This window comes from Rhinatrema bivittatum, chromosome 1 (assembly GCF_901001135.1).
Source record: "Rhinatrema bivittatum chromosome 1, aRhiBiv1.1, whole genome shotgun sequence".
Classification (NCBI taxonomy): domain Eukaryota; kingdom Metazoa; phylum Chordata; class Amphibia; order Gymnophiona; family Rhinatrematidae; genus Rhinatrema; species Rhinatrema bivittatum.
Window position 1 is genome coordinate 273,810,787 of NC_042615.1, and position 27,343 is coordinate 273,838,129.

The window sequence follows — 27,343 nt, forward strand, 5'->3', positions numbered from 1 at the left end:
TCTTTTCCGGTGGTGCTATGGCTTGTGCACATAAAATACAGTTGTGCGCTCCAGTGTGTTGGAGTTGGGAGAGTAGGTTTGTTGCTCGCTCAGGGAGATGTGCGCACACATCGAGTGTGCACCTGGCACAGTAAGCTCGTCTGTGCGCACAATACTTGTGCACGTGACGTTGTGCGCACAAGGGATTTGTGCGCACGGCTCGGCGAATAGATGAAAATTGTGATGGCGACCACGCGGGCAATATGGCGACCACCTCGGAGGGTCTCCACGTGGAATGACCCTCTGATCTAACCAGGGTCTAGCCCTGCTAGGGCAGATCAACCCAGTGGCACTGGTCCCGGCTGGTGACCTGTGCGACTCCTCGAGCTACAGGGACCAGAGACTTTTAATTAGATTTCTACCTTACTTTGTCTCGGTGCTTCCCGGTCTCGTTCCGGGTGGTCTCTGGCTACGGGGGGAGAGGGAAAATACCTTCACCACCGTGCACCCGCTGCCTCAGTCTCTCCCGATTTCAGGGGCTAGGTCCCCGCCGAGGGTCGGCTGCCGGTCCGAGGCTTACCTCCGAGGGATCGCAGAAATCACCTCGGGAATTCTCAACTGGGGGAGGGACCCAATGGGCGTCACCGCAGGAGAGCGGGGCTCGTCTGTAGAGGTAAGATTTCTTCTTATTCTTTTGGTTTTCTTTGGTGAAATTACTCTAACGCTCTGTGAGCGTACATGGAGTCCCTAACTACTATGGAGATGTAAAATACTGAAGAGCTGCACTTCCTGCAGGGGTATATGTACTAGGGCTGACGTCAGATTGAAATCTGATCCATGTCCAACTGCTATCAGGAGCACACTATACCCATTGGTCCTGAGTCCATCTGCTACACGCTAGGAAACACCTATTACATAGTATATATATATATATATATATATATATATTCAGGCCTCACAGACTTTCCTTACCTCAGCAATAGGTCTCCTGATATGCCTTGCTCATAAGTGCGTGTTGTCTTGTTCCTGTATTCCAGTCCTGCCTTGTTCCTGAGTCCCTGCCTTCCGGATCCTGTTCCTGTCTTTGCAGTTGCCGACTTGTATTGTTCTGTCTTGTCTTTCCCTCCCTCAGCCTGACTTCCTGGTTTCTGACCATTCTTGTCTGAAGCCTGTCCCGATCTCCAGCTTACCTACTGATTCTCATTTTCTGCTGTCTGCCCTGACCTCTGGCCTGGCTACTAGTGCTCCTTGTCTACTGCCTACCCTTCATCCATTATTTTGGACTCTTATCCTTGCCCACTGCCCTAGTGACCTACCTAAGACCTGCCGGCCACCAGAACCCAAGGGCTCAACCTGCAGGGAAGGCAGCTGGTATAGGCAAAGTTTCAGTCAGTCCTACCACAGGATGCAGGGTGAGCATAGTGGGTTCGACCACTAGGCTGCACCAATTACCCCTCAGCACCAAGAATCCATCATAGTCTGATCCTTTGCCCGCATTACACATATTGTATGTTGGTGAAACATTAATTCCTGGTTCTTCTTGCTGAAGACAGCGAGTGGCTTCAACATGTATCATTAGTTATAGATAAGTTTGCAAGTGAGTGGCACTGAGTGCTTTTTGCCTTAAAATAATCTGGAACACCATTCAACTGTATCTGTACCAATAATGGCCCCACCACTATTTTGTCTTACAATTAACAGATAAGAGAGCACAGTAATGGGCTCCAGGTCTTTCAGTTTTTATTTTGCACAACTGATACTCCCAGTGCCGCTCTCCAAGGAGCTGTTCACCAGTTCCTTGGAGAATTATATATATATATATTCCACCAGCTAGAGAGTTTAGGCCACAGTTGGCTCCATGGCATCATGGGGCAGTATTTCACATTTTCTTTTTTTGGGAAACAAAATCATTAAGTGGTGAGCACATCAAACAAATATGCTGCCACCATACAAACCTGAATGGCTCTGAGCCAGCCAAAATGAGTCCCTTCAGTCTGCTGGAGTGCGCTACTAATACGAGTCTCAACATCTCCGCCTGACCTGTATGTACAGATCCCTACAGTTCTCTATACCAACGGGTACAACATTTGAAGAAAGAAAAATGAGAAATGTGGATATTTGCTTTAAACAGTCAGAAGAAAGTTCTTTATTCTTATGGTAATTGAACAGGAATTTATTTATTAATTACAAAATTTATAGTCCGCCATCGCACCCAGACCTGTTCATGGCTTGAAATAAGCAAGAACTGCCCTGATGCTTGCCAGGAAGTCCGACTACTTGTCAATATGAGAATCCAGAAATCTTCTGCTGGACTGACATCCCCCAAAAAAACCCCAACCTTCCCTAACAGACGTTACTGGAATCAGAATTCATTAATACTCTCACTGCACCAGATCATTTCACAGTGACCTTCATCCATCTCAGATCTGAAACCTACATTTTTTTTTTATTAGAACAAGTTCACTGCTGTGTAATCATTATAAGTTGAGAAGTAAACCTCAAATTTTCAAAACTCCCTGCGAGTGGAGAGATGTTAGGGTTTGAGACTAAGTGTTCTTGTGTCCCTGGCCATAAGCATAGAGTAAGCTTTAACAGGTTGGGGGGAGGTGTGCAGTTTTCAGGAGCCTGCCAAGGCGCAAGGTCCACCATAGGTACTTTTGGGCCTGCTTACCTTCTAGCTAATTTTCAAAGAATTAACCTAGGCAGGCTATTGAAAATGGGAGTACCTCCCCAACCAAGATCTCTCCAGTTTGGATTTACTTCCCAACTCATAATACTAGTCAGTATACACAGTAGTGAACGTGTTCTAATACAAAGAATATAGGTGTTAGTGTTGGGTGCAAATACATACCTGCATACTTTGTATCTTCTGTTTCTGTGGACTAGTCATACACTGGAAAATCTATGGGCGTGCTTTCCTACTCCTGACCTCCCAGAATGTCTTTTTTTTCTCCATGGGTAAATGCAGCTGTCAAGTGAAACTTAATGGCTCCATTTTCCTGCTCAGTGGGGAAGACTATTTTCAGCCCTATGGATCTAGCCGGCTAACCGTCCTTCTCAAACTTGTCCACCCCGTATCGGCTGTTGGACCAGGTGAAAGCATTAATGCTGAAATGGATCCCATTAAAGGCTGGTCAAAGCAGCCAACCTCATGAAACTGCTGTGCTTATGAGGCACCAGAAGATTTGGGAATAATCTCTAATAAATGATTTCATGTTTACAGCATTATTTCTTCCACTGATTGCTCTGTCCCTCAACATTAAACAAACTTACATGCATTTCTAAAAGTACAATTGATAACTTTTTGGACAACCAGAATAATAAAGCCATCACGTCCCAGATGGGAGGTCATATCTGTACTTGGAAATTGAGAAGTTAGCCAACTGGCCATAAAATGTTGGAAGAATGAAATCCAGGTACTTTATGAATCCCACATTTTCGTACATCTTCTGGGCCTCAGGCTGTACCACTAAGGTGTTCAGCACAATAGATTTATAGCTGTGCTGGCGAGCAAAATTGATGACTGTCCTAGTCAGTGCTTTGGCAATCCCCAAACCTCGGTAATCTTTCCTCACAGACATGCGCTTCAGCCAAAGTTCCCCACTTTTCTCTTCCGACAGCTTCACTGCCACTGTGCCTATAATGCTGTCTTCTACTTCTGCCACCCAGAAACAGGAGCTCTCACTCTCCATGTACGTCTTTTGGATGTTAAGCAGGTCCTCCATCAAGCAGCGTTCAATGTAGAGGGACCAGAAATAGCCAATAAGCTGCCTTCCTGCTGCCAGAAGCAAAGTGATAGCCAGGACCGGCAGGAGGAGGGACTTGGAAGTCAGAAGCAAGAGGCAGAACGTGCACATAAGCAGCAGGAGCACCCATGGCTGTTTCAGCACGTGTGTGCACACAGCAGGCACATATTCACTCATTCCTGTGGCAAACAGCTCTCGCACAACCTCATAGTCCAAGTCTTCGTACTCTCTGATTCGATAGTCCACCATGGTGTTCTAGAAAACAGAAAGTCCGCAATAGTTTACTATAAAATTACAGGGGGGGGGGGGGGTGGAGTGGGGTGGGGATGGGTAAATCAGTTAATTGGTACACGTATACAAAAATGATATAACTGTCAGTCCAAGCTCATACTCACAACAACTATGATATCAGTAGAGTGGAATTTCACAAGCACTGCCATAGCAAAAATTAAAGGGCGTGCTCCTAAAACATCCAGAAGTAGTTTCTGACCTCCAAATGTGAAACATTTCAGCTTTTGCCAAGATCCATCTTTCATCTGCAAAATCCCGAATGTCTTCAGTTTTTGTTCTGTAACTTTGCCCCAAGGATCCCATCTCTGACCTGTCATTGTGTGTGCCAGATGTTTAATTATTTGGAATTTCTCCCTTTTAGGAGTCCACTCATACCAGTGTTTCTCAAACCTGTCAGGTTTCAGGATATCCGCAATGAATATGTATGAGAGAGATTTGGATACACTTCTTTTGTATGCAAATCCATCTCATGCATATTCATTGTGGATATCCTGAAAACCTGACTTGCTGGATATGTTTCAAACACTGGGCTGAAAACTTCTGATTTATATCCTACCATTCGCATCTCATGCTATGCCAAGGCTGGCCAACTGCAGTCCTCAAAAGCAATGAACAGGCTTGGTTTTCAGGATACCCATAATGAATATGCATGAGATATCTGCATTCAATAGTGGCATGCATGCAAATCTATTTCATGCATATTCATCAGAGATAACCCAAAAAACAGATCCGATTGTGGCTCTTGAAATCTGGACTTGGCTACCCTGAGCTACATTTTTTCTTTGTTAGGTGAGCACATTTATCGTTGCTCTTCATTTCAAAACCTGTAATCTTTGTAAAATACACTATAACTTTTTCTCTCCCGCTCTATATGTCGTTATTCCCCCTCAAAGATTTCTTTGTATTAAATAGCAATTTGTGGTGTTTTTTTCATTGTAGGAGGTTTATAAGTAATAACATACTACATAATGTAGTCTGTTGGATTCTGGCACATTTCCCAGAAATGTAACCCTATGTCTCTCTGTTCAAAAAGAAGCCAGAAAGCAAAACAAAACATCAAAGACAAAGACAAACTTAGGTACTTTCACACTGTCTGATAAAGGAAACTCAAGGCTTTTATTTTCAAATGTATGAGCCTAACAAACGTATCACTTCCCCACTGGCAAGCTAACTTTGTACTCCCTTTTCTGAAAACTGTCCTGTGCTGCTGCCATAATACTGCTCATTTAATCTTTCTTCACAAAATGTCCCCTTTCCAACCTTAGTCTTCTCTGCTTTGGAACGACACTTGGTCTTCAAGGTACCTTGCAGGTAAGTTGGAATTTACTCAGTGTGAAAGCTTTAGTTTAAATATTTGGTGTTTTTTTTGTTGTTGTTTTTGTTAAAATGGGTGGTTTTGTTTAAAAGCTGATCTCAAATCACAAAAAACTGCCCAAACACTCCTGTATTAAAGAAACCCTCACAAAGTGTAACAACTCACAAAAAGGTTTCACTGGTCAAAATTTTGTTTTTTTCAATTGTAACCATATAAATAGAAATGTAAATATGTTATTTGTAGGGCCCACACTCATTGAGTTTGTATTTCAATCAAACTCAATCCAGTTATGGTCCATTTACTTTATTTAATTATTAACTCCTTTTTTTATAAGGTATATTTTAATGTTTCAAAATTTTTCTTAAAACTGAACCTGACACACTTAACCCCACGTGACAGTATCTCATCGGGTAAATGGAGCAAATAGATAGATATTCCCTTATAAGTCATGAAACAAACTGCAGAGTAATGTTCCTCTAATATGGCAAACAGTCCCACTTCAAAATCACACTCATCTGATGCAGCAAACAGTCCCGACACGATCGTGTTTCGGACCACTCTGTCCTGCCTCAGGGGAAGACGCTCATCAAAAAGCAGCACTCCATACTTCATAGCGACTCCAGTCAAACGCTGTTCATTCTCCAGACATCTGTGGTGAACTCAACAGTTCCTTCTCTACGCGGTCTGTATTCAGACCCGTTCTTGATAAAAAACATGGCGGACCCCCCGGCTTTTTATCGTGAAACCGGAAATGCTTACATCACATCTCAGTCCTCAATTAGGTCGTGGTGCAGCGGGCTCACTCCACTAAATCTATCTCTACCCAGTCCTCCACTCAGTTTTAGCAAAGTGCACATGAATGATCAATGTAAAACTAAAAAATGAGCCCCTAAGCAACCAATTTACTGGATATGTGGAGAACAAATGCTTCTATACAATTTTTCAGAACAAAAAAAAGGGGTTGAAACATACCAAAGCAATAAAGAAGAAGAAAAAGTCCTTACAGGCACAAAAAGGTCCCAACTAGGTTCGATTGTACCAATGAGAGCCAAAACAATTTTTGGTCTACAAGGACTTGAACTCCAGTCTCCTGTATACCAAGCAGGGATACTAACCACTGTGCTAAACTAAGACCTTTCTCTAAAACCTCAGTGGTGGCACATAAAAGGAATGTATAAATTTCATCTAAATTAGCGAGTACCAATTGATTTTCTCATTTAAGCCCAAAGGGCACACAGAGCCAAGTTTAAAAATCCAGAAACGTTCACGTCTGTTAAGCCGAGCTTGGATGTCTCCTCCTCTGTTGCTCATCCGAAATTTTTCCAAAACAGACCAACGTAAATCAAGAAAATTGTGCTTAACATCTAAACAGTGCTGGACAACGGGAGCTGTAAGTTTAGAAGTCTTGATACAGCTTCTATGTTCTATAAGTCTCGTACGAATTTTCCTCTTGGTACGTCCCACATAAATTTTGTCACAGGGGCACTGAATCACATACACTACACAAGCAGAATCACAGTCAGTATGTACCACCTGATTCACCACAATATTAATTCCAGGGCATATCCATTGATTGTACAAGAAGCAGCATTGTTTTTACAAGATACCTCACATGCATTGCGGTTGTTACAAGATCTACCAGCATTACCAGAGGACTGTTGGTTAGTGACCCTTGATGTCGCTTCTTTGTATACCAATGTTCCTCAGGATGAGGCTTTTGAGTTGGTTGAACGCCTATTATATTCTCGGGCCCGTCCTCATAGGGTTCCCACAAGTTTCCTCCTAGTGCTGATGAGATTGCTACTGTTCAAGAACTTTTTTAAGTTTGATAATGTATTCTTTCTACAAATCCAGGGGGTAGCAATGGGGGCTATGGTAGCCCCCAATATTGCCAATTTATATGTGGCGAACTTTGAAAATCTACATCTTTATCCATCTAGGTGGTTTAAAAACAACATTTTGCTATGGCGTCGGTACATTGACGATGTACTTTGCATTTGGACAGCTTCCAAAAACGATCTTCTTCTTTTTCTACAGTGGTTGAATGAGCAAAATCCTCATTTACAATTCACTGCCCAGTACCATCAGCATACTGTGGCTTTTCTGGACATTTTGATTCAGCGAGAGGGCTGTGGAATTGCCACCACGCTATTTAGAAAAGAAACAGATTGCAACCATTTTCTTCAGTACTCTAACTACCACCCAAAAAAGCTTAAAGCCTGTCTCCCTGTATCGCAATTCTTACGAATGCGAAGAATTTGCTCGAGCAAAGCTGATTTACAGAAACAAGCAGCAGATCTTTGTGAACGATTTCTTCAGAAAGCCTACCCAAAGTCTGTAGTTAAAAGATCTTAAAAGCGTGCCTTGTTTGCTAACAGGGGCCTTCTCCTTCAATACAAACAAAAACCTTTTTCTCAAAATTTGACGTGTCCTGAGGTTCTCTGCATTGAGTAATGAGGTGGTTAATATTGTAAGATCGCATTGGCAAGTGCTGTCCCTCCATAAGATTTTCCAGAAGACTCCTAGATTTGCCTTTTCCCGGGCATCCAACATTAGAGATTTGGTAGTGCGGTCTGCGTTTGACTCCACACACAAAGATTTACCTGTAGGCGGCCATCAAATTTGTGGCAAATGTGATATGTGCCCCCTGTTGATCACAGGTAATCAATGGATGTGCCCTGGAACCAATATTGTGGTGAATCAGGTGGTACATACTGACTGTGATTCTGCTTGTGTAGTGTACGTGATTCAGTGCCCCTGTAACAAAATTTATGTGGGACGTACCAAGAGGAAAATTCGTACGAGACTTATAGAACATAGGAGCTGTATCAAGACTTCTAAACTTACAGCTCCCGTTGTCCAGCACTGTTTAGATGTTAAGCACAATTTTCTTGATTTACATTGGTCTGTTTTGGAAAAATTTCGGATAAGCAACAGAGGAGGAGACATCCAAGCTCGGCTTAACAGACGTGAACATTTCTGGATTTTTAAACTTGGCTCTGTGTGCCCTTTGGGCTTAAATGAGAAAATCAATTGGTACTCGCTAATTTAGATGAAATTTATACATTCCTTTTATGTGCCACCACTGAGGTTTTAGAGAAAGGTCTTAGTTTAGCAAAGTGGTTAGTATCTCTGCTTGGTATACAGGAGACTGGAGTTCAAGTCCTTGTAGACCAAAAATTGTTTTGGCTCTCATTGGTACAATCGAACCTAGTTGGGACCTTTTTGTGCCTGTAAGGACTTTTTCTTCTTCTTTATTGCTTTGGTATGTTTCAACCCCTTTTTTTTTGTTCTGAAAAATTGTATAGAAGCATTTGTTCTCCACATATCCAGTAAATTGGTTGCTTAGGGGCTCATTTTTTAGTTTTACATTGATTATTCATGTGCACTTTGCTAAAACTGAGTGGAGGACTGGGTAGAGATAGATTTAGTGGAGTGAGCCCGCTGCACCACGACCTAATTGAGGACTGAGATGTGATGTAAGCATTTCCGGTTTCACGATAAAAAGCCGGGGGGTCCGCCATGTTTTTTTTATCAAGAGCGGGTCTGAATACAGACCGCGTAGAGAAGGAACTGTTGAGTTCACCACAGATGTCTGGAGAATGAACAGCGTTTGACTGGAGTCGCTACGAGATATGGAGTGCAGCTTTTTGATGAGCGTCTTCCCCTGAGGCAGGACAGAGTGGTCCGAAACACGATCGTGTCGGGACTGTTTGCTGCATCAGATGAGTGTGATTTTGAAGTGGTTCTGTTTGCCGTATTAGAGGAACATTACTCTGCAGTTTGTTTCATGACTTATAAGGGAATATCTATCTATTTGCTCCATTTACCCGATGAGATACTGTCACGTGGGGTTAAATGTGTCAGCTTCAGTTGGTTCAGTTTAAAGAAAAATTTTGAAACAAAAATATACCTTATAAAAAAAGGAGTTAATAGTTAAATAAAGTAAATGGACCATAACCGGATTGAGTTTGATTGAAATACAAACTCAGTGAGTGTGGGCCCTACAAACAACATATTTACATTTCTATTTATGTGGTTACAATTGAAAAAAACAAGATTTTGACCAGTGAAACCTATTATTTTTGTGAGTTTGCTTAAAAGCTGCCATGGTTCATGAAAAGTTTTCTTAAAATTCTCCGGTGTCTTTCATGAATATTAACACACATATTAAACCTATGCTGACTGTGCAGGTGAGGCACCATTTGGCTGGCTTATTCATCCCAGTTCCTGCTTTTCTTCAATAGACTGCTTAACTAGCAGATGACTGATGTTTTTCAGCTTTGCTCAATTAACCCCAACTGGCTTAGTTATGCCCACCAATCTGGCAGTGCAGATAATGGGAGATTTCAATTACCAAAAAACCCAATTGGCTATAAACAAACTACTCCCCTATAACAATATCTTAATAGGTACAAAAGGGTATGTATCAAGTCAATTTTAAAAAAATCCTAATATATGTATTTCAACAGAACTTTTTTTTATTATAAACAATTTATGGAATAATAACTTCATTACAATATGCAATCAAAACAATATATACATCTCCTTACAAAAATGATAGACTCACCTAGAGTCATCCCTTACATAAAATTGTACGATTTGGAGCAGGGTCTATGCCCCTTTTTTGAGATGTATTAAGGGGTTGGATGGAAATATGATTACTTCCTTAAAGAGGGTTTCTGAGAAGATTGAGAACTGATATTGTACTATATAGTTTTTATTTTTGGTGTGTGAATGTGGATGTGTGATTGGATAGGGTATTTTTTATATTTTATTTTTGTATGATGTGCTTTATTTTTCAACCATAAGAATATTTTTGTAAGGAAATGTATATGTAGCTTGGATTGAATATTGTAATGAAGTTATTATTCCATAAATTGTTTATAATAAAAGAAAGTTCTGTTGAAATACATATATTAGGATTTTTATTTAAATTGACTTGATACTTACCCTTTTGTACCTATTAAGATTTCAATTATCCCAAGATTGTCTGGGTAAATGTAACATCAGGACCTGCTAGAGTGGTAAAGTTCCTGAATGAAATAGGTGACAGCTTCATGGAGCAATTGGTTCAAGATAAGACCAGATCTAATTCTTAGTGGAATGCAGGATTTGGTGAGAGAGGTAATGGTAGTGGGGCCACTTGGCAATAGTGATCATACCATGCTCAAATTTAAAACTAATGACTGGAAAGGGGACAATATGTAAATCTACAGCTCTAACACTAAACTTTCAAAAGGGAAACTTTGAGAAAATGAGGAAAACAGAAAAAACTGAAAGGTGCAGCTGTAAAGGTTAAAAGTATACAACAGACTTGGACAGTGTTTAAAAATACCATCTTAGATGCACAGTCCATATGTATTCCATGCATTAAGAAAGGTGGAAAGAAGGCCAAATGATTACTGGCATGGAGAAAAGGTGAGGTGAAAGAGGCTAAATTTGCCCCCAAAAAAGTCCTTAAAAAATTGAAAGGATCCATCTGAAAAAAAAGGAAGTAATTTCTCCATTTCCTAGCGTGTAGCAGATGGACTCAGGACCAATGAGATGTATAAAAGCTACTCCCGAACCGGGTGGGAGGCTGCCCGTGACCCACTTAGTACTGCTCTTGCAAATGCTGTGTCCTCCCGAGCCTGAACATCCAGGCAGTAAACCCTGGAGAAGATGTGGAAGGAGGACCATGTCGCCGCCTTGCAGATCTCGGCGGGTGACAGCATCTTGGTTTCCGCCCAGGACACTGCCTGGGCTCTAGTAGAATGGTCCTTGACTTGTAAAAGCGGTGGCTTGCCTGCTTCCACGTAGGCTGCCTTGATGACATCTTTGATCCAGCGGGCTATGGTTGCTCGCGAGGCAGCTTCCCCTTGCTTTTTCCCGCTGTGAAGGACGAATAGATGGTCTGTCTTTCGTACGGATTCCGACCTTTCCAGATATCGGACTAGGAGCCTGCTGACATTGAGATGGCGTAGACTTCAAGCCTCTTCCGAATTCTTATGCTCATCTGGCGATGGAAGCGAGATGGTTTGGTTGAGATGGAAGTGAGACACCACTTTGGGGAGGAATGACAGAACTGTGCGTAACTGGATGATTCCCGGGGTGAGTCTGAGGAACAGCTCTCGGCAGGACAGTGCTTGTACCTCGGATATACAAAGGGCCGAACAGACTGCCAGCAGGAAGGCTGTCTTCAGTGTTAATAGTTGGAGAGACAGGCCGCGGAAAGGTCTGAAGGAGGAAATCTAGGACCAGGTTGAGGTTCCAAAGAGGCACTGGCCACTTCAGGGGTGGTCGGATCTGCTTGACTCCTTTCAGAAAGCGGGAGACATCCGGGTGAGAGGTTATGCTGCCGCTCTCGCTCTTGGTTCCGTAGCATGACAATGCGGCCACCTGTACTTTGATGGAGTTGAGAGACAATCCCTTCTGTAGGCCGTTCTGCAGGAATTCCAAAATCGCAGGAATTTTGACTGAGCATGGTATGATGTCGCGGTCCTCGCACCAGGCTTCGAATACTCTCCAAATCCTTATGTATGTTAGGGATGTGGAGAACTTGCGTGCTCGGATTAAGGTGTCAATTACTGCCCCGAGTATCCGCTCCTCTCAATGGCCAGACCGTAAGAGAGAATCGAGCTGGATCCTCGTGGAGGATCGGTCCCTATTGGAGCAGGTCTCTGTGTGGAGGTAGCGGCAGGGGGCTCCCCCTGTCAGCAGTCTTCGCATGTCAGCGTACCACGGTCTTCTTGGCCAGTCCGGGGCCACTAGAAGTAATGGTCCCCTGTGGTGTTCTATCTTGTGGAGGACTGCACCCAATAGGGGCCACGGTGGGAAGGCATATAATAGAGCTTCCTGTGGCCAGGTCTGTTCCAGGGTATTGATTCCCTGGGAATGGGGTTTCCGCCTGTGGCTGAAGAAACTGGGTACTTGGGCGTTGGGCCAGTTTGCTAGGAGGTCCATGGTTAGTGTTCCCCAATGGTTTACTATCAATTGGAATGCTGTGGTCGACAGCCTCCATTCTCCTGGATCTAGACTGTCTCTGCTAAGGTAGCCCGCAGTGATGTTGTCTTTCCCGATGATGTGGACGGCCGAGATCTCTTGAAGATTCACCTCCCCCATGACATTAGGAGGTCTATTTCCCGTGACACCTGTTGGCTTCTGGTTCCTCCAACGGTTGATGTAGGCCACTGTTGTGGCGTTGTTCGTCATTACTCTGACTGCTTTGTCTCGAAGTCTGTGACCGAACCTTAAGCAGGCTAGTCTGACTGCCCGGGCTTCTAGGCGACTGATGTTCCATCCCGACTCTTCTTCGTTCCATTGCCCTTGGGCGGTTAGCTCCTAGCAGTGTGTTCCCCATCCTCGTAGGCTGGCATCCATGGTGAGTAGGATCCAGGTTGGTGAGGATAGTCTCGTTCCCTGGCTCAGATGGGCTTCTTGTAGCCACCATCATAGTTGGGCCCGAACTCTGTCCGGGAGCTGAAGACGTACGGTGTAGTTATGGGACAGTGGATTCCATCGTGACAGTAGTGAGCGTTGTAGGGGTCTCATGTGAGCTCGTGCTCATGGCACTACTTCCAGTGTGGATGCCATGAGGCAGAGGACTTGTAGGTAATCCCATGCTGTGGGGCAAAGTTCGCTCAACAGGGTTCGTAACTGGGTCATCAGTTTTGATCTCCTTGTTGGTGTCAGGATGACCTTGTCTTGTTTGGTGTCGAACCGGACTCCCAAGTATTCTAGAGATTAGGAGGTCTGCAGGCAGCTCTTGTTTGTGTTGACCACCCACCCGAGGCTCTCCAGTAGAGTATTGACTCTGTTGGTTGCCTGGTGGCTTTCCTCTGGGGATTTCGCTCTGATCAGCCAATCGTCTAGATCAGGGGTCCCCAACCACCGGTCCATGAACCAGGACTGGGCCGTTGGAGGTTTTTTGCCGGTCCACGGCGCTGCTCTCCCCGGCTGCCGTTCATTGGCTGCCACTGCTGCGGGGAGAGGCTGGAGACCCGCCTCCTCCAACCCAAAAGGGAGGAGGCACGACCCTAAAAGTCAATTAGCATGTCGCGGCTGAGCGGTGAACTACTGCTATTCTGTGTGCCGGATACACACAGCAAGAAGATCAGCAGGGCCATGGTGGAACTCACGTCACCACAGCCCGAAGAAAACAGTCATGTCTAAACGTGCAGGTGCTCCTCCTCCTTCCTGCCTGCACAGCCCCGGAAGAAAAAGCAGGAAGGAAGAGGAGCATCAGCTGCGTGCAGAAGAGGAGCAGCGCGGCCCGAGAAGACCAGGGCTGCTGCAGAGTCCATCCTGCAGCGGCCCGTGAAGAGGATGCCCAGAGGTGAGAGAGAGGCTGAGGGTTTGTAGAGTGTGTATGTGTGCGTGTATGAGATGAGTTGAGAGACTGTGTGAGGGAGTGAAGACCTGAATGTTTGCAGAGACAGCATGTGAGAGCCTCTGTGTGTGTGAGAGACAGCATGTGACAGTGAGAGCCTGTGCTTGAGCAAGTCAGTATGTGGGAGTTAGAGAGAGCCTGTGTGTATGAATGATTGTAGAGCATGTGAGAATGAGAACCTGACTGTGCTTTGAGGGAAGAAGATGGAGAGAAAAGAAATAGAAAAAAAGGCAATATAAAAGGAATTGGCAAAAAAATAAGAAAGGGAAGGTGGGGGAAAAAAAGCCTGTGACCAACCAATTAGAAAATTAAGATCAGACAGCAGATGTAAAAAAAAAAAAAAAAATTACTTTTTACTGATTGGCACATGTAATCGTTGGGAATGTGTAAGAGTAGCACTTTCTCTATGCGGATCTCATAATGTACGAGATCAACATGGAGGAAGTGGAAACCCACGGGGCCTGCACAGAGGAGGCAGCAGAATGGGCTTCAGTGCCAGTAGCAGCAATCAGCACCTCCCCAATAGCCACATGGCAGCAGTGACAGTGGCAGCAGAGGAATGAGAGAGGCTCTGAGGTCATGAGGGAGCAGTGAGAGTGAGAGCATGAGTGTGTATGAGAAAATCCAGGGGAGTAAGAGTGTGTGTGTGTGGGGGGGGGGGGGGGGGTGTGGAGGGGGAGAGAGTATCTTACAGCCTGAGGGCCGGATTTTAAAAGGGTTATGCTCATAAGTTATGCTGCGCGTAACCCTTAAACCCCCCCCTGCGAGCGCCGAGCCTATTTTGCATAGGCTCGGCGGCGCGCACAAGCCCCGGGACGTGCGTAAGTCCCGGGGCTTGCAAAAAGGGGCGGTCAGGGGCGTGGCGTCGGCTTGGGGGCGTGTTCGGGGGTGTGGAGGCGGTCCGGGGGCACAGTGGCCTGTGTCGGGGCCTGCCGCAGCAGCAGACAGCCGGCACGCGTAAGTTACGACTGCCCAGAGGCAGGCCTAACTTCACGGATAAAAGTTAGTAGGGGGATTTAGGTAGGGCTGGGGGGAGGCAGAAGGAAAGTTCCCTCTGAGGCCGCTCCGATTTCGGAGCGGCCTTGGAGGGAATGGGCAGCGCGCGCAGGGCTCGGCGCGCGCAAGTTGCACAAATGTGCACCCCTTGTGTGCGCCGACCCCGGATTTTATAAGATACGCGCGTATCTTATAAAATCCGGCGTACTTTTGTTTGCGCCTGGTGCACGAACAAAAGTATGCGCGCACGTTGTTTTTTAAAATGCACCCGAGAGTGTGTCAGTGTCTGTGAGAGCGAGAGGTTATGGCTGGGGATAAGAGCATGAATGTGTATGTATGTGACAGTGTATGTGTGAGAGAGAATGGACATGTGAGTATGTGTGTGAGAGAGAGGATAACCTCCTAATCCTCGACAATATCAGGGTGACTGGAAATCAAGAGCTCCCATGTATGGACAGCAGGGGCTTTTTAAAATCCTTATTAGTTTTAATTATTGGGTGTTATTTGATATATGTGCTGTTTTGAAATATTTTATTGGTGTTTGGGAAATTGTAAAAAAATGTATATGATTTTAATTAATAGAAATTCTATTTATCAGTAGTTTTAAAATATTCTTTTATTAGTATGGTTTTACTATTATAACTGATACTTTGTGTTTCTTGATTTTATTATTTTATGAGGAACGGTGGTTCTGTTTTTCCATTGTTAATACACAGAGTCTGGCTTCTTGGGGTTTCCATTTCAGTTTTTTCTAATTTGTGCTCCTTTATTTTGTACTAGCTGTTAAGCCCATAACAACGGGCTACATTAAAAAAAAATTTTTCAGTCCATTTCCTTCCCCCTCCCTCCCCCTCAATTCTCCCTCCCCCCTCTAGTCTCCCTCCCTCTCACCTTCCCCCTCCCCTCCCTTCCCTCTCTCCTCCCTCCCCTCAGTCACTCCCTCCTCCCTCCCCCTCAGTCACCCCCTCCTCCCTCCCCCCCTCCCCTCAGTCACTGCCTCCTCCCCCCAGTCATTCCCCCTCTCTCAGCTCATTCACAACCCCTTTGGATGGCACAAACGGAAGATCTCTGGGGGAGGTCCCTCCCTCCCTCGCGTGTGCTGCTACCGCTCTTCGCCTCCGCTACTGCTCCTCCCAGCGCCATTTTTGTTTCAGGCAAGCTCTGACCTACGTGCTCGCCCGCGCATGCGGGGTAGAGCTGCTCTCTACTGCGCATTTGCGGCACGTCAGTCAAGCTTCATTTATCTAGTAGATTCTGTATTTGGTGAGGGTCTGTCTCTGCTCTGTGTGTGTGTGTGACCATGATGAGAAATTCTGCTAGCATAGGGATCCTATAGCAATCGGGTTTGTTTTGTTTCCTCAGTAGGTGGTGTATTGGTATTCTAGGACCCAGTGTAATATTTACCCTTGCTTTTTCACAGGTAGGGTTATTGTTGTTTGAGTCCTTGGTGTTATTACTGTTATGTTACGATGGGATTGCAGTATAGATTTTGAGTGTCTTTTTTTGTGGGGTTTTGTGTTAGTTCACAATGTGTCTGGCAGTGGAAGGTGTTTGTGCTGCTGTTACTGTGAGGTGACACCAGAATTTGAAAACATCTTTAGTATGATGAGCTGTAAGGGGAAACATCCAAGCTCCATTGTTTGGGGGAATTTCAGTGGATGCACAGAGTTAGAAAACTGGAGGTGCAGGATTTATAAATGTCATAATTAAATAAGTATGCACTAAAATCCAACACCATCCATAACCCCGCCCCCATATGACCAAAGCCCAGCCCCTGCCGGGCCATGGAAAAATGGTCTTGCTTGAAGCCGGTCCCTGGTGCAAAAATGGTTGGGGACCACTGGTCTAGATAAGGGTGCACAGGGATTCCTTCCTTCCTCAGTGTTGCTGCCACCACCACTATGATCTTGGTGAAAGTCCAGGGTGCAGTGGCTAACCCGAAAGGTAGTGCCCGGAGCTGGTATTGACGGTCCAGGATCGAGAAACGTAGAAAACGCTGATGCTCTTGATGGATCGGAATGTGTAGGTAGGCTTCCGACAGATCCAGGGATGTAAGGAACTCTCCCGGTTGTATCGCCCTTATTACAGAGCGTAGAGTTTCCATGCGGAAGCGAGAAATCTTCAGGTGACGGTTGACCGCCTTGAGGTCCAGGATGGGTCTGAACGTTCTTTCTTTCTTGGGGACAATAAAATAGAGGGAATAATGTCCAGTATTTATTTGTTGTGGAGGCACCGGTGTTATAGCCTCCAAGGCTATTTTCTCTAGTTCGCTTCTGAACAGGAGTGTTCCCTTGAAAGGCATCCTCGTGAGTCTCGTTTTGGAGGATGCGTTGGCCGACCAGTTTCGGAGCCAGATTTGTCTTCTGGCTGCCAGGCGTACCAGATCAGGCGTACCAGATCAGATTTGTCTTCTGGCTGCTGTGCATACTAGATCAGAAGCGGCGTCCGCGAGGAATGATACTGTTGGTTCCAGGGCCTCCCCAGGAGTGTTGTTCCTGGTCTGTGCTAAGCAGGCATGTGTCACCACAGCACAGCAGGCTGTGATCTGTAAAGACATAGCGGAGACATCAAAGGACTGTTTGAGGATAGATTCCAGACGTCTGCCTTGATCATCCTTGAGTGCTGCTCCTCCCTCCACCAGGATAGTAGTGCGCTTCGAGACCGCGCAGACCATGACATCCACTTTCGGACATGCCAGGAGATCTTTGGCGGCTGGGTCCAGAGGGTACATGGCTGCTAGAGCCCGGCCCCCTTTGAATGTAGTTTCTGGGGCATCCCATTCCAGGTCAATTAGTTGCTGGATGGCTTGTAATAGTGGGAAATGGCGGGAGGTCTGACGGAGTCCCTCTAATAGTGGGTTCATCTTAGGTTCCCCTAAGGCACTTGTGCCCGGGATAGCAAGCTCTTTTAAGCTGTGTGTGACCATGTCTGGAAGCTCGTCCTTGGTGAAGAAGCGTCTCATGGTTCGGTGGGGCTTTGTCCCCGGAGGGAGTTCCCCTTCCTCCAGGTGTTCTGAATCCTCATTTGAGTTGTCCATGTCCCCGAAGGTGGGGCTTCTGGGCGGTGGGATCACTCCCCTGGGCATAGAGGGTCCCGGTATGTTGAGGTCCTCTCATGGAGCCTGTGGCCGCATTATAGGAGGCCCCGGTTGCATGTGGACGAAGGTATGCAGAAATTTGAAGAATTCCACCCAGGAGATATATGCTGGGTCCAGATTAAGGGGCGGCTTGTCCCTGGGGAGCCCCGTTTGAGGGGGGGTCCCACTGTGCGATGCTAGGTCAGGCGTCCTGCTCGAGAGGCTGGAGTCCGGTACCGGCTGGGGAGGGCCTTGAGTTGGATCCCTTACGGCCTCTTCGCACTGTCTACACAGGGCCGTGGCCTCCTCATGCTGTGCAGCTCTAATGTGGCATGCTGGGCAAAGGCCCTGAGCTTTGAATTTCTTTTCCGGTGGTGCCATGGTTTGTTCGCGTAAAATACAGTTGTGCGCGCTCAGGGAGATGTGCGCTGTTGTGCGCACAGGTCGAGTTATACGCCCGGCACAGTAAGCGCATGGCTATGCGCATCGCTTGTGCTCAACAAGGTATCTGTGCGCATGGCTCGCCTCTGTGCGCACGGATCAGAACGGCGGACAGGGCGGCGAACAGAGCAAAATGGTGACGGCGACCACCTCGGAGGGTCTCCACGTGGGAGGACCCTCGGATCTGACTGGGGTCTAGCCCTGCTAGGGCAGATCAACCCGGTGGCACTGGTCCCAGCTGGCGACCTGTGCAGCTCCTCGAGCTTCGGAGACCAGAGACTTTTAAATAGATTTCTACCTTACCTTGTCTCGGTGCTTCCCGGTCTCGTTCCAGGCGGTCTCTGGCTGCGGGGGGAGAGGGAAAATGCCTTCACCGCCGCGCTCCAGGTTGCACTCGCTGCCTCTCAGCCTCACCCGATGTTGGGGGCTAGGTCCCCGCCGAGGGTCGGCCGCTGGACCGGGGCTTCCCTCCGAGGGATCACGGAAATCACCTCGGGAATTCTCAACTGGGGAGGGACCCAATGGGTGTCACCGCAGGAGAGCTGGGCTCATCTGTAGAGGTAAGATTTCTTCTTATTTTGGTTTTCTTTGGTAAAATTACTCTCACGCTGTGCGAGCGTGCATAGAGTCCCTAACTGCTATGGAGACGGAAAATAATGAAGAGCTGCACTTCCTGCAGGGGTATAAGTACTAGGGCTGACGTCAGATTGAAATCTGATTCATCTCCAACTGCTGTCAGGAGTACACTATACCCATTGGTCCTGAGTCCATCAGCTACATGCTAGGAAAATGGTCAGTTTTCTCAGTGAAAAAAGGTAAACAGTGGAGTGCTTCAGGGATCTGTACTTGGACCAGTGCTTGTCAATATATTTATAAATGATCTGGAAAGGGATACAAGTGAGGTGATCAAATCTGCAGATGACAATTATTCAGAGTAATTAAATCACATGCGAATTGTGATAAATTGCAGGAGGATCTTGGGAGACTAGAAGATTGGGAGTACACATGACAGATGAAATTAATGTGGACAAGTGCAAGGTGATGCATATAGGGAAAAATAACCCATGCTGTAGTTACACGAATTTAGGTTCCATATTAGGAGTTGCCACCCATGAAAAAGATCTAGGGTTCATAGTTGATAATGCATTGAAATTGTCAGCTCAGTGTGCTGAGGAGATCAAAAAAGCAAATAGAATGTTAGGAATTATTAGGAAGGGAATGGTGAATAAAACAGAGACTGTCATAATGCCTCTGTATCACTCCATGGTGAGACCCACACCTTGAGTACTGTGTGTAATTCTGGATGCCGCATCTCAAAATAGATATAGTTGGACTAGAGAAGGTACAGAGAAGAACAACCAAAATAATGAAGAGGATGCAATGGCTCCCCTCTTAGGTAAGGCTAAAGAGGTTAGGCTGTTCAGCTTGGAGAAAAGATGGTTGAAGGGGGATATGATAGACATATATAAAATCATGAGAGGACTAGAACAGGTAAATGTGAATTGGTTATTTATTCTTTCAGATAATAGAAAATCTAGAGGGCACTCCATGATGTTAGGAAGTAGCACATTTAAAACAAATTGGAGAAATTATTTTTCACTCAATACACTCAATTATTTTTCACTCAATACACTCAATTCATTACCAGAGGGTGTGGTTAGTTAGTGTAGCTGGGTTTAAAAAAGATTTGAATAAGTTCCTAGAGGAGAAGTCCATAAACTGCTGCTAATTAAGTTGACTTAGGAAATAATAACATGGGATCTATTTGTCTGGGTACTTGCCACATGATTGCAACCTGGTTGGCCACTGTTGGGAACAGGATGCTGGATTTGATGGACCCCTGGTCTGACCCAGTATGGCAACTTCTTATGCCCTCACTGTTTTAAAAAAACACGCACATTTTTTGCGCTCAGAAATTAACACCTGCTGAGTGCTCTCAAAAGTTGTACAGAAAAGCAGAAAAATTGATTTTCTGTACATCCTCCTACTTAATATCGTTGCGATATTAAGTAGGAGGGACAAAATCCTTAGAAAAGTAAAAAAAAAAAAAAGTACCGACGATCAGGTTCAGGAAAGGGACGCACAGTTAACTAGTCTTCATTTCCTGAACCCCTGGCTGTGTGCCGATTATAAAAAAAGACGCCGATAAATTTGGCGTCCGTTTTCCTAACCAGCGGATGGCCGATCGCTGCTATTAAGGAGGTGCTAGAAGTGCACAATCGACCTTAACACCGCCTTGACAACACAACCCCTAATTTGAATATTGCATGGCTGCCTGTGGGAACACTAGGAAAGTGGGTGTTGAACACTCGGGGGCCTGCTTTCAACGCGATCATTTTGCATCGGCCCCAATTTTTGCAGCGTTGAGAAACTCCCAAGTACAGGGGTGCAAATGCATAAAAACAAGTGGTTCCATGCTGTGTCAGAATAAAGATTTATTGAGCTCAGCACCTTGCCTCGGACAATAGCCAATCCAGGACACAAGTATATTTTGAAAACACAGGTCAAAAGTACTGGCAGATTTTACACTTCTGTAGGCATTTTGAAAATTGCTCCCCATGGTTCTTTGGAAATTGCTGCATATGCCAGCGTTCTACAAATAATAATCACCTTAGAAAAGGTGAAAAGGAATGCATTTTCTGATGTAAATAAAAAAAAATAAATCCTCAAACACATGGAAACGAGGGGAGAAGTTTGCGAGGGCTATTTATAGTATCAGAGACAAAGAAAAGCAACTGGGGTGGCATCATGCACAGCAACAAAGAGCTACAGGGTATCAATGAGAGGCTGAGCCGATCCCCGGCTTTAAGAGTCGCAATAGGCCAGAATCAGTAATGTGCCTCTAACGTTCTACAGGGAAAAACCTTCCTGCATCAGCTTTTACCTAACACCGCTAGTGAGGCAATAATCTGCCTATGGGGACTGGGCGGAGGCAAAAAAACCAGTATGGACGCGGTGCCCGGCCGCTGAGCTCTCACGCACGGGGTCTTAAGGCCGCATCCTACCTTGGGAGGCGGATGTGAGTAGCACCGACCTTCCACGCGGGCCAGCAACCTACGCCGCTCCCCAGGTGCGCGCGCACACACCACCTCCCAACAAACTGACCCTCCCACGTCTCGCAGGCTCTCCGCACCAGCCTTCCTCCACCAATAAGCGGAGAGGGGGAGGAGACTAGGTTGGCTCTGATTGGATCCCGGCGTCTGACGGTCAGCGCGCGCACCTCTGCGTCTCAGGACCGGGAAAAAAGTGGAGGTCAAAGTGTTCGGTTGCGTTATTTTGTGTAGTGTGTGTGGGGTTTTGTTTTTTTATTGTTATTCATTTGGGTAGAACAAACACCCCGTAAGCTCTTTCTATCCTGTTATTTATGCAAAGTTTGTATGTGCAGTTTGGAGTGGAAAAGTAGGGTTGCTAAGAATCGCAAGTCATAAATGGCGCGTTGTGAACCCGGCTTGGGAGATTTGTTTTCGTTAGTTTCTTTTTCCAGGCCAGGATTAGGAAAAGGAGGGCGGGGTTTGAGGCTCCCATCCAAAGTTTCTTCCCAGGGCTCCGATCTCCCTAACACTGGCCCTATTCCAAACATCTAAGCATTATCAAAGAAATGATGAGAAACACCAAGGCCTTGGACTACCGCTTTGACAGGCCGATTCAGTAAATCTCGGGAGCCCGCTCTCCCGGCGCGCGCACAGGTAACTCTCCTGTGCACGCGATTCAGTATTTAAATAAGGGCCCGCGGTAAAAAGCGTGTCCCTAGCGCTTCTTGTTTTGACAAGAGTGGCTGCTGTCACCGAGTTTGACAGCCGACGCTCAATTTTGCCGGCATCAGTTCTCAAACCTGCTGACAGCCATGGGTTCGGACGCCGGCAAAATTGAGTGTCCGGTTTTCGAGCCGCCGGCCGATTTTAAATTTTTTATTTTTAAATTTTTAAATTATTTTACTTTTGGGACCTCCGACTTAATATCGCCATGATATTAAGTCGGAGGGTGCACAGAAAAGCAGTTTTTACTGCTTTTCTGTGCACTTTCCCAGTGCCCGGAGAAATTAACGCCTACCTTTGGGTAGGCGCTAATTTCTGAAAGTAAAATGTGTGGCTTGGCTGCACATTTTACTTACTGAATCGTGCGGGAATAACTAATAGGGTCATCAACATGCATTTGCATGTTGCGGGCGCTATTAGTTTCGGGGGGATTGGACGCGCGTTTTCGACTCTTTACTGAATAAGGGGTAAAGCTAGCGTGTCGAAAACGTGTGTCCAAACGGGGGCTAACAGTACTGTATCCACCTGTAAGGCAGAAAGGGCCAGCAAACTAAAGTCTAAACATTTTTACCAATGTGAATAGCTAAAAAGTGTACAGTGCTTTCCAGTTTGGGTACGCAGAGCTTGCTGAAATTCCTGTCAATATTTAAAAATTCTACATACATTTATCAAAATAACACAATATAGTCACTTTTTGAGTAATCATTTAAAATGCACTGCAGAATTTCCCCAGGGATATTGTAGAAATACATTACAAGGCATAGCCCTTCCCTCAGGTTTCAGGTCCCAGCTCTCAATTTCACATAAATGTGACATCATAAAAACATCTGGCCTACCTAGTCTACCCATCTGCCCAACTAATTTAGTTTTACAATTGCTATCACTCTCAAATGTACCCTGTGTTTATCCCATACTTTGTTGAATTCAGATGCCATTTTTGTCTCCACTACCTCCACTGGGAGGCTGTTCCATGCATCCACTACCCTCTGTGAAGAAATATTTCCTATGATTATTCCTGAGAATACACTTTCACCCTTATTCCATGACCCCTCATTCTAGAGCCTCCTTTCAGGTGAAAGAGGCTTGCTTCCTGTGAATGGAAACCTTGGAGATATTTAAATGTCTCTACATTTCTTCCCTATCTTGCCTTTCCTTGAGGTTATACATGTTTAGATCTTTATGTCTGTCCCCCTCTGCTTTAGAAAGTAAACCACTGACCATTTTAAAAGCCACTCTCTGGACTAACTCCAACCAGTTTATATCCTTTTGAAGGTACAATTTTCAGAATTGTACACAGTATTCTAAATGAGGTCTCACCAGGAACCTATAAAGTAGCAATATAACCTCCCTTTTTCTGCTAACCATTCCTCTCCCTATGCAGCCAAGCATCTTTCTAGCTTTTAATTTTGCTGTATCCACGTGTTTGGCTACTTTAAAATCATCAGGTACAATCACTCCCAAATTCAGGTCTTCTTTTGTGCTTAGAAGAATTTCACATCCAATATTATATCTCTCCCTTGGGTTTTTGCATTTTTTAGTATTAAATCTTAGCTTATGTTTTCCACACCTTCCTGGCTGTCTATCCGGTTGCAGCTTTTGGTATAATCAGCAACAAAGTAAACCATTAACGGCTATTAATCCCTATTGACTTAGGGAATAGCCACTGCTATTAATTTCATCAGTAGCATGGGATATTCTTAGTGTTTGGATAATTGCCAGGTTCTTGTGGCCTGGTTTGGCCTCTGTTGGAAACAGGATGCTGGGCTTGATGGACCCTTGGTCTGACCCAGCATGGAAATTTCTTATGTTCTTTTCTGACAATCCTGCTGCTGTGTTGCTCCCGAAAATATTGAAAAGAACTGATACAAAGACCAGTCCCTGAGTCACACTGCTAGTTAACAACCCCTCCTCGGAGTGAACTCCATTTATCACTGCCCTTTCTCACCTCACATTCAACCAGTTTCTAACCCAGTCAGTTACTCTAGGGCCCATACCAAGGGTCCTCAGTTTATTTATGCTGCCTATGTGTAACCATGTCAAAGGCCTTACTGATATCCAAATACACTACATTTAGCGATCTCTCTTGATCCAACTGTCTGGTCTCCCAGTCAAAGAAATTGATCAGATTTGTCTGATAAGGTTCTACCTTCAGTAAATCCAAGCTGCCCCAGATCTTGGACTCCATAACTGCACTATCCTCTGTTTTAGCAGCAGTTCCATTAATTTCATTACCACAGGCATCTGACTAACTGGCTTTGAGTCTTACAATGCCCCTTTTGCACTTTCATTTATCAATAATATATCTAAAATATTCTCGTCTCACCATATTTGCTATTTTTCTTCTTGAATTTTTGCATTTCTGACCACTTTCCCAGCTTTTCGTAGCTTTTCCTTATTGCCTGTCTTCCTCTTTTTGCGATCCCTTGTGTATGAATGCTGACCTTTTCTCCTTTACCTTTTCAGCTACTTCTTCAAAAAACAAGAGCAGCTTTTTCCTCTTTTCATTTTTTTACTTTCCTAACAAAAGGGTTGCTGCTCTTATAATATCTCCTTTTAGTTTTGCCCACTGCTCTTCTACTTCCCCTAGATTTTTCCATTTAGCTAATGAATGCTCAAGAGACTCCTCCATTTTAACAAAATTACTTTTCCTGACATCTAGGATCCTCACCTTTGAATGAATCTTCATCTCTTAACGCTCTTAATACTGAACCACACCATCTAGTGATCATCGGATCATCAAATCATCCACTACAACATCAGCGATGCTATCCCTATTGGTAAGCGCTAGGTCCAGTATCACCCCCTCCTGTGTGGGTTCTGTTAAAAGTTGAAAGACCATTTCTCCTTGCAGTGAATCCAGGATCTCCCTGCTTCTAGACGACACTGTAGCTGGGATGTGCCAGTCAACATCTGGCAGATTGAAATCCCCTGCCAGTAGCAGATCCCCTTTCTTAGTAATTTTGTGAATATCCTCCATTAAATTTTTATCCATTTTTTCTGTCTGTGATGGAAGTCTGTACATTATACCAAATTTTGCATTGTGCAGTGATACAGAATTATCCCAGGAATAATTACTTTCCTGTAGAGTGATATTTTGCCTGAAAGCCTTCACATGGCTTTGAATGTGATGTTTCCTCTCCAAAACAAGAATAACCCCAGGATCTGTGGCTGATTTGGTGGTAAGAACATAAGAAGTTGCCATACTGGATCAGACCAAAGGTCCATGAAGCCATCCATCCTGTTTTCAACAGTGGCTATTTCAGGTTATATGTACCTACAAATACCCAAACAGTAAGTAAATCCCATGCTACTAATGCTACTAATAAGCAGTGGCTATTTCCTAGGTCAATTTGATTAATAGCAATTTATGGACTTCTCCTACAGGAACTTATCCAAACCTTTAAACCCAGCTACGATAACTGCCTTAACCATATCCTCTGGCGAAGGGGCAGGAAGGTGGCATGTTGGGATGGGATAGTTGGAGAGGCAGGAGATATGGGAGAGGGGAACGGGGAGAGAAGATATGGGAGGAGTTGTAATGGAGAAAAACCCAAGAATGTCATTACTAGTAGAAGTGTTAGTACCAAGCAACTATTATGTGCAACACATAGAGCGAGAGAAGATAATCAAGAGCCAACAGTTGTAATTGGAGATCAATAAAATGTGGCAGAAAGATACAGAATTTCCCCCAATTGTATTGGACACTACTGATCTGATTAAAAAGAACTTCTAGGTGCACTTTATATATTTTCTAATCACATTACATTCTATGAACTCCAGAAGGGGGCAGCCTTTGGTACAATGCAAGTATTAAGAAGAGCACTAGCAGTAAATGTTGCATTCATTATGCCCTGTTTTGCGAGTGAGGCTCATTTCTGTCATAGTATGTAGAAGACTAACTCATCTGGAGAGATTACACCTGGAGTGAGAAAGGAGGAGAAGGTACAGAAGAAAGAAGGAAAGAAGAACAAAACATCATCCAACAAAAAAAAAAAGGAAATTTTCTTTAAATAAAAATGTATACAAAATAATTTGTTTTGTACAGTAGTCTTTCTATGCATGCAAACTAATTGAATACTTCTGCTAAAGTGTTGCAGAATCACTGCAGCATCTAAATTGTACCACAGAAATGTCAAGCTCTTGCCACAAAACCTACAGCTAAGCTGCTGTAGGAAATGGAGGGCCTTGAACAGAAGTGTTGCTAGGTATATAAACAATTCGGGGCATGGGTCAGTAAGCTACTCCCCCCTCCCCCCAAGATTCTGTTAAACAATTCAACAGTTACAACCAAGAGCAATCCTGTAAAAACACATAGTTTGAAATCTGAAACTTTAAATGATCTTTGTCTTGCATTCCTGTGCAGCTGTCATCAAGGAGTAATCCTACATGAGCTGTGATTGGAGAACTGCTCTGTTAGGTTGGTCCTAGCGGGGATCCCATGGATTCCACCAAACCTGCCTCTTACCAAGTTCTGTCCATGTAGAGAGAGAACACCCCATTACATAAATTAGGAGGCACTGCAGCAACTGTTTTGCGCCATTGTCAGGAGATGCTGGGTGTGAACGTGAGTGGCACCTCTAGTCAGAAAAGGTCTTCCTTTCCAACAAAGAAACCCAGGCCAGTTTTAATCACCCAGTAAAACTACCATTAAAATAATTCTATAGCATCATTCAATCAAGTCTTCTAAGTGAGAGTGGTTTATACAGATGGGACAGAATCGAAATATACACCCTGCACCTCGAATTCTGTAAACTTACCCTGTACCCACAAAAGCTCCGATTATGGGTGCAAAGCAGAACTGTGACATTTTCCCTTGCTACTCACCATACAAAACTATTCTGATTGCATCTCAGTAACTGCAACACAAACTCCCTCTGCTGCCAAGAACATTGTGAAGTAATACAAAACCTTGCAAAGAATGCACACAGATCCTATAGTGCAAACCTGCCATACCATAACATATTAACTGCTACCCTTGAAAAAGTAGCACTGAAAATACAACAGGCCTTTGAACAGCAATACACTTCATACTAGAAAAACAAAATAAGTTGGACTGCTATAATTCCTACATGGAAATTACATACTTAATGGAATTATCATCTATGTGACAGACCGTCCTCACCAAATACAGAATAAGTAACCACAAATTCGAAATGTACAGACAAAAACTGAAATGGAAACCTCACAAAGGCTGCAGCAGCGAAACATTGGAGAAATAGAAGCAGAAATGCATTTCCTCTTGTACTGAGCAAAATACAAATATATCAGAAATACACAATCCAAAAGCTGACATATTCCAATCCCTAAACTGAAAATAAAACTTTTTTTTTCGACCTTTCCTGTCGACATTTTAATTTTCTAATCTTATTGGTC

General features: G+C 44.7%; 2 protein-coding genes and 1 long non-coding RNA gene across 3 annotated transcripts in view; 1 reads left to right on the forward strand and 2 right to left on the reverse strand.

The window, feature by feature from the left end:
• Positions 1-3,308: 3,308 nt before the first annotated feature.
• On the reverse strand, positions 3,309-3,902 carry LOC115094569 (probable N-acetyltransferase camello). The gene has a single exon (XM_029607762.1). It carries the CDS (start codon positions 3,900-3,902, stop codon positions 3,309-3,311), a length of 594 nt encoding a protein of 197 aa, XP_029463622.1.
• Positions 3,792-27,343, reverse strand: part of CPXM1 (carboxypeptidase X, M14 family member 1) — a 186,056-nt gene continuing 162,504 nt past the window's right edge. The window contains exon 15 of the mRNA XM_029594938.1: positions 3,792-3,980. Within this exon, the coding sequence (XP_029450798.1) occupies positions 3,931-3,980 (50 nt within the window). The 3' untranslated portion in view covers positions 3,792-3,930. The remainder of the gene's footprint in view (positions 3,981-27,343) is intronic.
• LOC115087573 lies at positions 4,750-25,933 on the forward strand. Its single transcript, XR_003855543.1, has 3 exons — positions 4,750-4,805; positions 5,282-5,327; positions 25,855-25,933. It is a non-coding gene; the product is annotated as an uncharacterized LOC115087573 (long non-coding RNA).

Bases quoted from the DNA above. Each gene is read 5' to 3' on its own strand.
- LOC115094569 (XM_029607762.1), bottom strand. From the start codon at position 3,902: ATGAGTGAATATGTGCCTGCTGTGTGCACACACGTGCTGAAACAGCCA.